The sequence below is a fragment of the Colletes gigas genome, unplaced genomic scaffold (assembly GCF_013123115.1).
Source record: "Colletes gigas isolate AHSC1104 unplaced genomic scaffold, ASM1312311v1 Colletes_gigas_Sc00002, whole genome shotgun sequence".
In the NCBI taxonomy this organism is placed as follows: Eukaryota; Metazoa; Arthropoda; class Insecta; order Hymenoptera; family Colletidae; genus Colletes; species Colletes gigas.
Genome location: NW_025106631.1, coordinates 1539670 through 1551777, shown reverse-complemented (window position 1 = coordinate 1551777; position 12108 = coordinate 1539670). Strand labels below are relative to the sequence as shown.

Genomic DNA, 12108 nt, shown 5'->3' with positions numbered 1-12108 from the left:
GACAAACACGTGAAATGGAGTTCGTTCGAACGTTGTTAAAACGTTAGACGCGTAGAAAAACGCACAGAAAATATAAAAAGAAAGAAAGAAAAATTGTAAGAAAGGTGAACATAAGGTTAAAAACAAAGGCGGTTGCCAAGATGGAGATGTCGTTTAATCGTAAATCAATAAAATTAATGAATTAAATAAATAAATTAAAAATGTTTATACACATATTTATATATATAATATATATATATATAATATAATATAAAACATAAATAGGGTCCCGAGACTGCTGGAGTACAGCGTGTATTCCCACACGCCCCATCCCTTTTCGATCATTGTGATCGTAACTACCTTAAGTCTCTGCTTTAGCTAGCCTAGCGCGTATTACATTATCATATTTTACATAAAATCGTTTTTGCCTAGTGGTCTCTCGCTCTCTGTGTGTCGAATTGTTCGCCGCTCGAGTGGGCCAATGTTTTTCCTCGGTTACCTCGGTGTTATTTTTACGTTCGCCGAAGAGGTTATTATCAATCGTTGCTGGAAAATTCTGGCCCGAAAACTGCCCTCCCACGCGAGCGGGATCGAGTTCGATGTATCCTCGCGAATAGTTCGAGTCTGGAATTTAGTAATTTCACTCTGGATAACCAATGAAACATTTATCGATCAAATCCAAAACGTCCTCGACTTTGGTTGCACTTCCCCTTGAGCATAATTTTGTAGTAATTTAAATAGAAAATGTGGCTTTGAATATTAGTTTCAGGCCTTATTATATATATACAAATGGGTATTAATTCTACATGGAAAAATAAATAAAAAACGTAGAATATAATTTTTTCGTACGATGCTTCGTTCTTGCGATGAATACTGTTATTAAAATTGCTAAAATGTGTCGTAAATTGGTATCATCGAGTCGAAATTGTGCCAAGTTCGACTCGCGTGCCCCAAAAACATTTCAATGAAATTACCTCGAAAAACGAAGCGTCCTACGATATAATTTTACTCTATATTTTCGACTCACTTTTGCACGTTGTACCACTCGTCCTAGTTAGTTACTAGGATGACTGTTCGCCAGAGTTGTTCAGAATTTTATTCAAAAAGAAGACCCGCGAACGAGGGCGAAAAAGTTTCGGATTCGACTTTTGGGTCAGGTTGTAAAACAGCCCTATTCAGCCTTACTTCATCTTGCTCCTAAAAAATACAGTTTCTTGTATTCTGTTTTTGTTTTTTTTTTTTTAAATAGCGAATAAATAAATAAATTAATAAATGCTCGATCGGTTACCCAATAAAAATAGTCAACCACTCATTTGGTGGGTTCAGTTCGTCGTTGGCGGACGAGCAAGATACATTTATTTGAGCCGACGCGAGATCGATCCGCGCCATTCTCGAATTGTCTGGACGCGCGTAAAAATACGAAGAAATTTTCGGAAGGCAGAGTCCGCGAACCGTGACACAGCCACGGATGCGACATCGTCGAGTTCTCTCGTTCCCGTTCCCGTTGTCGTTACGTCCAGGTTTATTCGCGACAGACCTATCCACCTCTTTTCTTCGTCTCCTTTCGCTCGCGACTTCACGCTCCACCGGCGTGGCCCACATTTTCCAACAACGACCGACAAAAGACCCGACTCTTCCCGCGAACAGCAACGACGACGACGCTCCCTTTCCATTTCGACGAAAGGGAAGCCACCGAGGACGAGCAGCGATGGATATCCAGCCGCGTGATTCTCGAATTCGCGAGATCTCGAACCTTTCGACGAGTCGACGCGGACCTCGAGATGCGTTCTCGATCCTCAGTGGGCTCTCGAGACCTTAGCCCTCGAGATGGTGAAATCTCGGACAAACAGGTCGCGTTTCAAGTCCGCGAACGACGAATTAAAAATTTCATTCGTTGTTCGCGAATAAAGATCGAGCAACTCTGAGAGGTTCGGTCTCGTTCCCATCGCTGGCGAAACGGTTAATGCTCGTAAAGTTTCAGATCTCGCTGTTCCAGCGTGTGTTTTTCTGTAAGCGTATCGACCTAAACGATCTCCCGAGTGTTTCGACTACTCTCGCGACGTCCTTTATCGAGACCCTGGGCTCTTTGGTATTGTTCTCCACGCGGAGACTCCGAAAAGTGCGACCTCCGGAACACGCCCTTCTGCCTGCAGCTTCCTCGTTTTTTTTTCCTGTTTTCTTTTTTATCGTTTTTTACCTCCATTCTCTTTTTTTCGTTTTTTTTTCTTTTTGTTTATCATCGGCGACCCGCGATCTTTCGAGGTCAAGCACCATTTCTGAATCACGAGCGTCGCTCTCGAAACGCTCTCCTTTCCGCCTTCCCGATACGAAACCGAAGGGGATCCGGGAGAGGCGGGAATCCGCCATAACTGTTTTCTCTCTCGCGCTCGTTCATCCACTCTCAACGTTCACCCTTTCGCGCGTAAAGATACAACCATACACACACACGCACGCGCACGCACACGTTCGTTCCATCGTTGGATTGCTCGCGAGTTAAAAATTTCTATAGGGACCGCGAGGCAACGGTGTCGTGACGCGACATTTTCTAAAAAGAGAGAGTGTAACGATAGCAGTCGTAGAAGTAGAAGTAGAGGAAGTAGAAGTCGAGGAAGACGGTAATAAGTATGAGAAACGAAGAAGGTACGAATGCCCCGGTGCCAAAATTGATCTTTTTGGAACCTGGTCCTACAATACGGAAGGACTCGTTCTAATGCCCGACAACAACGGTTGCTCGAAAATCATGCGCGAGAATTCGCTTTCCCGTTTATTTTCGTGTTTCACCCCCGTTAATCGCTGCGTCTCGTCGCGCTGCTCTCACACGTTCGATCCGCGGATCGATTTATCGCCTCTACGTTCGGTTTCTTGGTCGCGCGTTGGCCCTCTCACGGACTATTCTTCTCGTGGGCATCGAGGGGCTGTTTCGACTGACTGTGTTAACCGAGCACCACCCCCATTTTGGTTCGAACGTCAGAAAAAGGACGAGCTCGGAATTGGAAGGGCCCCGCGCGATTATCGCTAGCAGTAGTACGAGGTCGAGAGTCCCAGCTTGCAGGAAAACGGCGCCCTACGCCTGTTGTACACACTTCCGGTGCTGCTGACGTCCTTCGTCTCGCACCGCAGACCCGTGAAGCCTTCCGCGCATCTGCAATCACAAAACAAACAACCACGATCGTTTATTTTATTCGTTATTCATCGATTAGAGTCACTTAACATTTATATCAATGTTTCACTCAACGAGATTGAGAATTAAAATTGTTCGATTCGTACGTTTCTTGCACAAGTATGGCGACCTCATAAAAGGAATTTTATTTATACAAGAAGGGTCTCGAAAGATCCCAGTGATGTTCTGCAACCACAAAACACCCCACAATAATTTCGTTTATTCGTTATTCACCGATCAGAGTCGCGTAACATTTACATTAACGTTTCACTCAACGAGATTGAGAATTAAAATTGTTCGATTCGTACGTTTCTTGCACAAGTATGGCGACCTCATAAAAGGAATTTGATTTATTATAAAGGGTCTCGAAAGGCTCCAGTGGTGTTCTGCAACCACAAAACACCCCAGAATAATTTCTTTTATTCGTTATTTACCGATTAGAGTCGCGTGACATTTCTATTTGTTCCCTGCACAGATATGACTGCCAGTGACGTTCGAGGGTCAGAGTAGAGAAATAAAGGACAGAATCTGTTTGGTGATCTGAATTTCCCGGCTGACAGGTTTTATGGGACACACGAGCCCTCCGTTGGGCGTAAAGCTTGCGATAGCAAACCGACGGCTCTATAAACTTTCGTCGGGAGTGCGTGCTGGAACATGTTGGAATATTTATACGTCGATATCTGACCCCGTAAAAAGAACAGTGAATTAAAGTCGGTCGTTAAACCACCGTTGTAAAAGTTGGAGCTCGCGTACCACGAGTGTACGATTGCTCGTCTGTGCTTCGCGTTGTCGTCGACAATATTCTTTTAATTTGCCAGGAAACGAGGGGCGATATTTCTGCCCAGAAAAATGGTATCAAATTGAAACGCCGACAGGTGTTTATATCCGTGGCACGAAGTGGCCAATTTTATTAATGTAGAACAATCGCGAGATCGGGGCACGCGTTATAAAGTAACCGGGCTCTTTTACATATTTAATTGATACTTTGGTATTTTGAATAGTTTGAAAGCAGAAGAAACGTCTCGAGGGATCGATTTTCTCGCGTCCTCGAGATCCGCCATTGTTTTCGCGACTTCGATAGAAGGGGGGGGCCGACATCGAAACCCTTTTCCGCGGACCACGGGCTCGCGAAACTGTCAAACTTCCGACGAATAAAAAGTTTCGCAGCCGGCGAGCATCAAAGGGGCCCTCTTCGCGGGACTCGATCGCTTTAAAGGGCGTCCTTTATTACCGGGGGAAAATTGTTCGTCGAGTTCCTCGAAAGTCGTCGTACTTTTGTTTCTTTTTGCGCGGCGCAAAGTCGCGAAACTTTCCCTCCCACCTCCCCAGGATAATTAGCGAGCAAAAGAAGACGTTACGATTAGTCGAGGAAAATCGACGATAAAGAGCGTGATCTCGACCTCTGTTAACCGGACCGGCGATTTCATTATCGGCGTAATTGGACGGTGGACGGATCGCGCTACATCGAGTCTTCAACGGTCCCCGTTAATTACAAACCGAGGGGGGATTCTTTGAATTTTCTGTCGTTAACGGCGCGCGGCGAAACACGCCGTATAAAAAGGAGATCGCTTTTGAGAAACTTTCGCGGAAAATAGGAACGAAAAAAAGAACGAGAAACGCTCGAGAACAGTCGGAAGGTTCGCGTTTTTCGGAGCGAGAGCCGTTGGTCGGCCGCTGCGGAGTCTTAGCCACGATTCCGGAGGGTAGCTCGTCGCAGCTGGCCGAGCAAAGCTTCGTGTATTACGATCGCAAAATTAAAAGCGCCTTTTTATGGAACCGTAGTCTGCCTGAGCTGGTTAGAAGGTCGATGCCGGCTGTCGGTTCTATGTGCGTGTGGTCGCGGTAGGGATGAAAGGGGCGCGCAGGTCGGTGGTTTTCCTCGGGTATTAATTCCCATATATGCCGCGAGTGAGGCTCAGTCTGTAACTACACCGCGAGTGTACCGTCGCGCACCGGGCTTGCCGGCTCGAAAGAAACTTTTTTGCGGTTTACTTAATTTAATAACGCTCCCGCGGAACGCAATTTCAAAGATAACACTTGAAAGGGGCGGAGGCGCATCGGCCCACCCCCCTCGCTCTGCTTCCCCCTTTCCACCCGTCCTTCTTCCTCCTTCCTCCATCGTCTTTTTATCACCTTCCATATCGTTCTGCCCTCCGCCCACCACCCCCCTGTACCGCTGGTCCGTTCGTATGTTTCTCTTTGAAATTCGTCGAGTGTGCGAACGCATGCGCGTCTACCACCCCTCTCGTGTCCCTTTCTGAATGTGTGCGGAACGACTCCGGGCTATAATGTACCGTACTTTATTTCGAAACACTCTCTCTGGCAGCCTAGGTTGGGGCAGCTAGGTTGGGGCTCCAGCAACCCCCCCCCGGATCCTGAAAACTGGGTTACTTAACTTGGTCGTATGGCGGCTGCATCCACCGAGGCGCATAGGTATTCCTACCCTCTTGCGTACGGGTTACGAGCCAGAAGCGCCCCCTCTCAACCTTCGCCTTCTTCGTCCCTTCAAACCCTCCCCCGTGGAGCATCCAGTTACAAACTGGCGTGCGTATAAATATGTATAACGGTTGTCGCGTCGCGAAACACTCGCTGTCTACCGATAACGATCCATCGGTGGAGGGGGTAGTTTCCACTATATGCTAGCTCGAATGGGAATTCCGTGGTTTATTTACGAACCGTTTGATTTTGGCGAAATTTTCTAGCAAGGGCCAGAGGTCTGCTTTAGGAAATATTCGATCGACATGTAATCGAATGCTTGGAAAATATTTAGTGAAACTTGAGCAGTTTAACTCCTTGGCTTTCGATTTAATTCCAAGTAGATACAAATTCCTTATTTCTCTGTTATAATGCTACCCTTATCCGGGTGATTTTCATATAGTACAAGGTTTAACCCCTTAACGCTCATATTTTTCGGGTTAACCAAGAATGATCAGTTTTCTTTATTGGATTTGTTTCTAAAAATGCGGTTTTTGTTAATTACAATGTTGTATCCAACGTATAATTTGAAGGAAAACAAATATTATCATCCCTTAAACAATTAAAACAAATATCGTTTCTCAAAGCAGTCAGACTCGGGCATGAACGTTAAGGGGTTAATTTATCGGAATATAGGAAATATTCGATCGACGTGTAATCGAATGCTTGGAAAATATTTAGTGAAACTTCAGCAGTTTAACTCCTTGGCGCTCGATTTAATTCCAAGTAGATACAAATTTCATATTTCTCTGTTATAATACTACCCTTATCCGGGTGATTTCCCGCTACAAGGTTTAATTTATCGGAATATAGTCGTAAAATTGATGGCAAGCGCCATTAAAACGATCGTTGGACCTGTGGATGCTCGAGTGTCACTGTTTTCGGATCCCCGTGTGCAATTATGGCAGACCGTTCGTAACGATCGCCCCGTAAAGGACAGCGGCTTACACGCTGAAGCCTCAGACAGTGTCTAATCGTCCGACCCCTCCCCCCATCGAAAAACAAACGAACCTGACAGAGGCAAGTCGGTTCTCGATTTGATAAACGACAGGAATGGGAAGGATCGATTCGTTACCCTTAATCCGGTGTCTTTCACCAGACCACCCTTCTCTCAATGATATATTGCGATCGCAGGGTTAATCGGAGTCCAAGTAATTAGCGCGGAGTTTCCTCTGGTCGACAGCTGCCCCCTGGGGTCTTCGCCCTTTGAAATACCGGGACATCGACGTTCGAAGAGGAATCCGTGACACTGTGTTCCTCGATTATAATTACATTACCCCTCGAAGAAGAACAGGTACAGGAGACACAGGATTTCACAGAGATACTTTTACGATGGAATCAAATTCAATTATATCTTACATTGTAAATCCATCTGTACCGCGACGACAAAATTTAAAAGTTAATTCTATACGTTCGAAAATAAACCTGTATAGTAGAGGTTACCAAAATAAGTGCTAGGGCAAAATCTTGAGTTAGCAGTCGTCTAAAATCAAATTGTTGCCAATCAAGTTGTAGAAAATTGTAGAAAAATTGATGTTACAGTTTCTCTATACGGTAAAAAGATCCCCCGTATTAGATCCCCGACGCGTTCCCCTAATCGAAAAGGCTTCTGTGCTATTTCGATGGTCCAGATAGGAGGGAAACGAAGATTGCGGAGAAACGACGGGTCCAGAGATATGTTTCCAGATAGAGGGTAATCGGGGATGGTGGGTAACCCCTGTCCGTCGAAGAGCCACGATTTACGCCGTGCGTTTATGTCACGGAGGAGCTCGTGAAATAGTCCCCGGCGTCGACGAATAGTTGCCGGCCGTTATAAGTAGATTTATGCCGAACCATAATCCCGGTACGTGGTGTACAGGAGCGAACGAGGGAAAGAGAGGGTCCGGGTATCGGATCACGAGGGAAAACCCTGATGTCCCGAAGGGTGCCAGCTGGCGGGACAGGTTACTGTCTGGGAAATTGGGACGTCGGATAGCGGTGTTCGCCCTCGATCATTTTCCATCGTCGTGTCGTTCACCGGCCAGCATCGAACAGGGAGTATCTCTGCCGTGCAACCTCGCCCGCCGGAAGTTCCAGTATTCCCCTACCCCGGGTGCAGTTCACGGCGGGGCGAATTTGCCGGAATTCGGCGGAAGGACGACCGCGGGACTCGATTCCACGCCGAAGAATCGAGCCACACGAACCCGCAGAGCTTAGGCTAGGTGTCCCACTCGAGGCTCGTCATCGGGGGAATAAGTGCTCTTTCACCCTGCGACACGATAGAGCTCTCGCGTTGGCGGTTGATTCGACGCTCTTATTCTGAACGCTGCGGCCACCGGAACAGCGTTTCTCAACTCCTCTTTCCTAGAAATCCGAGAATCAACGATAGGCAAACGTTGGATACATTCGATTGGAAGGGTTAGATTTTTAATTTTTAATATCGTTCAACCGATGAACAGTTTATCCAGGCGAGAATTTTGCTTATCTCTGACGGGAAGTTGTTTGTCTTTCGTGAAGTCAGACTTTTTATCTTTGTTAGATTATTTATAAAACCCTTTGACCCCGTTCTCTTGGTTCGATTGGCCTACAATCCGACGCCAACATCTACGTCACTTTGCCAATGCCCAAAGTGAAATTTTCTAGGAAACAGGAACTTTGAACGCCGACATAAAATCGACAAATTTATTTTCCATTATCGTTTCTCTCCCGAGAATTAATTTTGTTTCTCGATGAGAAGCCCCGTCGCCCGTAGTTGTTTGGCAAAACATCGTTCGAGACGAAACGTCTTGGGACCTCGTACGCGAGAAATTAATTCGGGACGAGCGACGGAATACATCGGGACCCGGCGATTGCCGCGCTCTTGCGCCGATTCTCGGTTTACTCGAGGGGGTGGCCCGGTAGCTACGACCCCGGGAAATTCGTCCGTTTCGCTTAATTAAACGCCCCGCTAATTAATTAGAGAAAGATCCGGACCGTTCGACGGCTCGCGCGCCGCCAGGACACTGCGGATCGTAAGTCGACGCTCGTAAAATTCTCGACCCCCTCCGCGACTTTCCGCGCCCTCTGACCTTATTCGAGCGGTGCCTTTTATTCGCTAACACGTTCGGAATTTTTCCGCCCGGTCGCCTTATTGGATATACACGGCCGAGTCGAACGAAACTTTTCCGCCAGAAGTTTTCGCGAACTCCCGTCTGAGATATTCGAGAATAAAAAAAAGTGACGGTGCTCGACAAGACACCATAATAAACGATTGATCAAAATTTTGTTCCACGATTCGCCAAGACTCTCTTCGGTTACTTGTCAAATTAGAAGCCTTTTTTTTTTATTTATTTACACTAGAAACTCAGCTGTGTATAGTAATATTAGAAAGACAGAGTTCTTATATGAAAAATCTATTTTTGCAAAGAAAGGCTTTTAATATTCTGTATGTAACGTGTTTCACGTAGGAGGTGATTGCAAAATCTTGAATTTTGTTTGTTCCCTCAATTCCGCCACACCCTCGCATTGTGGTTCCATAAATTCAAAGGCAATGGGAGCAGGTTGGGGCACCGGAGGGTGGAATCGAAGCAAAGGCAGAAAAAGTCGACGGTTCCCGGGGGTTAATGGGTTTTGCGAAAGCCTTGGCACGGAAAGGTTACGCGGGGTCGAGCCGCGTAGCCCCGATAATCGCGCGGAACGGAAAACCCCGTTTGTTTCCCGGGCGTTCGAACAAAATGAAACACCGATGCCGGAAACTCGATGCGTAAAACGCGAAAGGGGTATCGTTTAACGGCAATTTTAATATCGCGTTACGGGAACGCGAAATTGACCGGAATCGGTATCGAGCCGCGCGCTGAAAGTCGGCCATTGATCCCGGGAAACGAATAATAATGAGAGGGGGGCCACTGCGCGCGGCCACGTCCGCGGGTAATAAACGGAAACTTAATCAAACGACTCGTCGCACCGACCAATCCGATTGAAGTGCTTTTCTATGTAGCGAGCACCGTTCCGCGGCCGCCGATTTTTCAGCGCAGATTTCCACCCCCCTCCCACGAGTTTCGATCAGTCACCGCCAGCTACTCGGAGTAATTAATCGATCTCCTGGCACGGCTCGCAGTCATCGAATTTAAATATTACGAGATCGCGAACAAACGCGAAAACGCGAGTCGCGACGTCTCGATGCCTCGATCAAACAATTATCGATAATTCACGAAGCGTCGACGACGATTATGGGCGAAACTCGAACAAATTCGACAGCCGTTTTCGTAAAAGGAATTTTTTAACGCCGGTTCCGGGGACCGGGAATCTCGCTTACTAAACTAATAAGCGGGATGTGTGCTCGTCGTAAATTCGTTGACAGGCTCTCGACAGGGGATAGGCGAATTTTTTGCGCCGATTACCATTTATTGGCACATCTTGAGAGCCGGTTGCCGTCGCGGCGAGAGGCGTGCTTGCGCCCGACAGCTCTATTTCCTTAAGCGACGGTTCGAGATAGTTACGGGGTGGAAATGTCACGCAGCCCGTGGCGGGGTGGTCCTACCCCGATCCCGACTCAACTTCCGCCTGTACGTGTGTTGGCCACATATGTCACCGAAACTAACTTTTCCAACCTCGCTCGCCTCGTTCCCGTATATAGCTTTCCTTACCCATTTCGCGCGAGGACCGTCACCGATCCCGTTGGGTCAACATTTCCACCCGAAAAGTTATCTCCGCTCGTCCGTGGTATTGATAAAACAGGTTGTTTACCGCTCCTCTCGCCCGTACATTCCTTTTCCTAATTGTCGTCCACGTATTCACAATACTTCTACAGTTTTTGTTAATGTTGGATTTCCTAACCGTCTCACGTTGTTACAAAAATCATCTCCAGTGACTATTGTACATGTCTGGAATTTTGGCCATGGGTTCTATGAACTCATGGTGTTTATTATAGGAAGATAAGAGTTCGTCGTTAGGGCGAACTGTGTTTCACTCTCGCCTTTCTTCTGCGGGTGAAGTCACAGTCTTGTAACAGATCTCTTAACCCTTTGCACTCCAAATTATATTTCAATTTTGTTACCAGCAGCTCCCAACGCTTTTAACTGTTTTATTTGAAATTTACGTTAACTAAAAAATAGGAGAGTTTTCACAAATAGAGGAACAAATAAATTCAATTAAATATCTGTTTTATTTAAATTATCGTTGTATTTTGCAATTTTCAAATGTAGGATATCTCTTTGGTTTGAACTTGGAGAAATGTGAGACTCGACAAAGGAGATCCTGAGGTATCATTTAATAAAAAGTATTGTCGTTTCATTCGAATCCCACGTTCCATAGCCCTACCTTTTCCAATAGTTAGTCTCTTAAATTATCAACGACCCCTAAGCCACCATGAAAACACATAAAATTACCGACTAGCCCTATAAATCGACGGAATGCTGTATAAAAAAAAATAAATCGAAATTGGAGAAGCTTTGTAAAGTGCATATTTATTTCACAACGACGCTTTTGGCGTTGAATGCGAACAGCATGAGTAACACGGTTCGAGTGCATCGAGGAATTCTCGAACCTCCGGGACGCATCGTCGAATTAGCATTTAATAACTAATCCGACTGTTGTTTCCTTCCCGCTGTTCGATATCGATTTGACGGTGGGGAATCTCTTTCCAATCTGTTTTAGATTTGCAGCGTATGCATAATTCATAACCGACGGTGGACTTGTTATTCAAAGCCGATCCGTGCGGGGGGCGGTGGATGGTGGGGAGCAAGCTTCGGTACAGTTTAATACTTGGGCAGCTTGTCCGCGATAATTCAATCGACGATCGTGGCACCCGTAGTCTTAATGTTTACGCCGCTGCGTAACATCTGCGGAACGTATTAATCAGCGGGAGGGGGGGGGGGGGGGGGGTCTCCCCATTAGTCAGGAACGCCGGGCGCGAGACGCGCGAACAATCCGGTAGCGATTCGCCTTAATTAATTAAGTTGCCGACCCGCGAGAGCCGAGACGACTCTCTCTCGTAGCCGTTTTGCACGTTTCCCGCCTGTTTCGAGCGCCGTTTTTGCGCGGTAATTTCACACCCCCCCATCCAACGACAGAGTTTCGAAAGCAATCGTCGAGGACGGGGCGACGTATAAATCTGTCGGGATTAGGCGCGATCTAATTGCACCGATGATCGCGCCACGGAAATTTACGACGCGAATTTGTTTTTAATTTTTCGAACGCTCGACACGCGCGTAGCTAATAAATCCTCGACGAAATATAAATACCGGGTTCGCGGTTTCGTTCGATCGAACTACAACGCGAATCTGTCCTAGTCGAGGAAATCTTTCGCGAGATTTACGATCCAAAATTTGGCTATTTAAACAGCCTGTCCCGTTTCGATGTTCCCACGCAGGCTAGCCGCGAATCTGGCGGATTGTACAATTTTTTGTGAAAAATGGGTCGCCTTCGACCCGTATTCACGGTCGATTGTTATTTTGCAGGAGTCCTCAGTTCGCGTAGACTGAATTTTTACATTTTTTGTTTGGCTTGCTAGATAGTTAAAATTGCAGTTAAAATTA

At 46.5% G+C, this 12108-nt stretch overlaps 1 protein-coding gene across 1 annotated transcript in view; it reads right to left on the bottom strand.

Moving 5' to 3' along the window:
• LOC122398875 (protein vein-like) overlaps window positions 1-12108 on the bottom strand; it is a 339794-nt gene that overhangs the window by 22484 nt on the left and 305202 nt on the right. The window contains exon 5 of the mRNA XM_043399138.1: window positions 3063-3121. Coding sequence (XP_043255073.1) covers window positions 3063-3121 — 59 coding nt within the window. The remainder of the gene's footprint in view (window positions 1-3062; window positions 3122-12108) is intronic.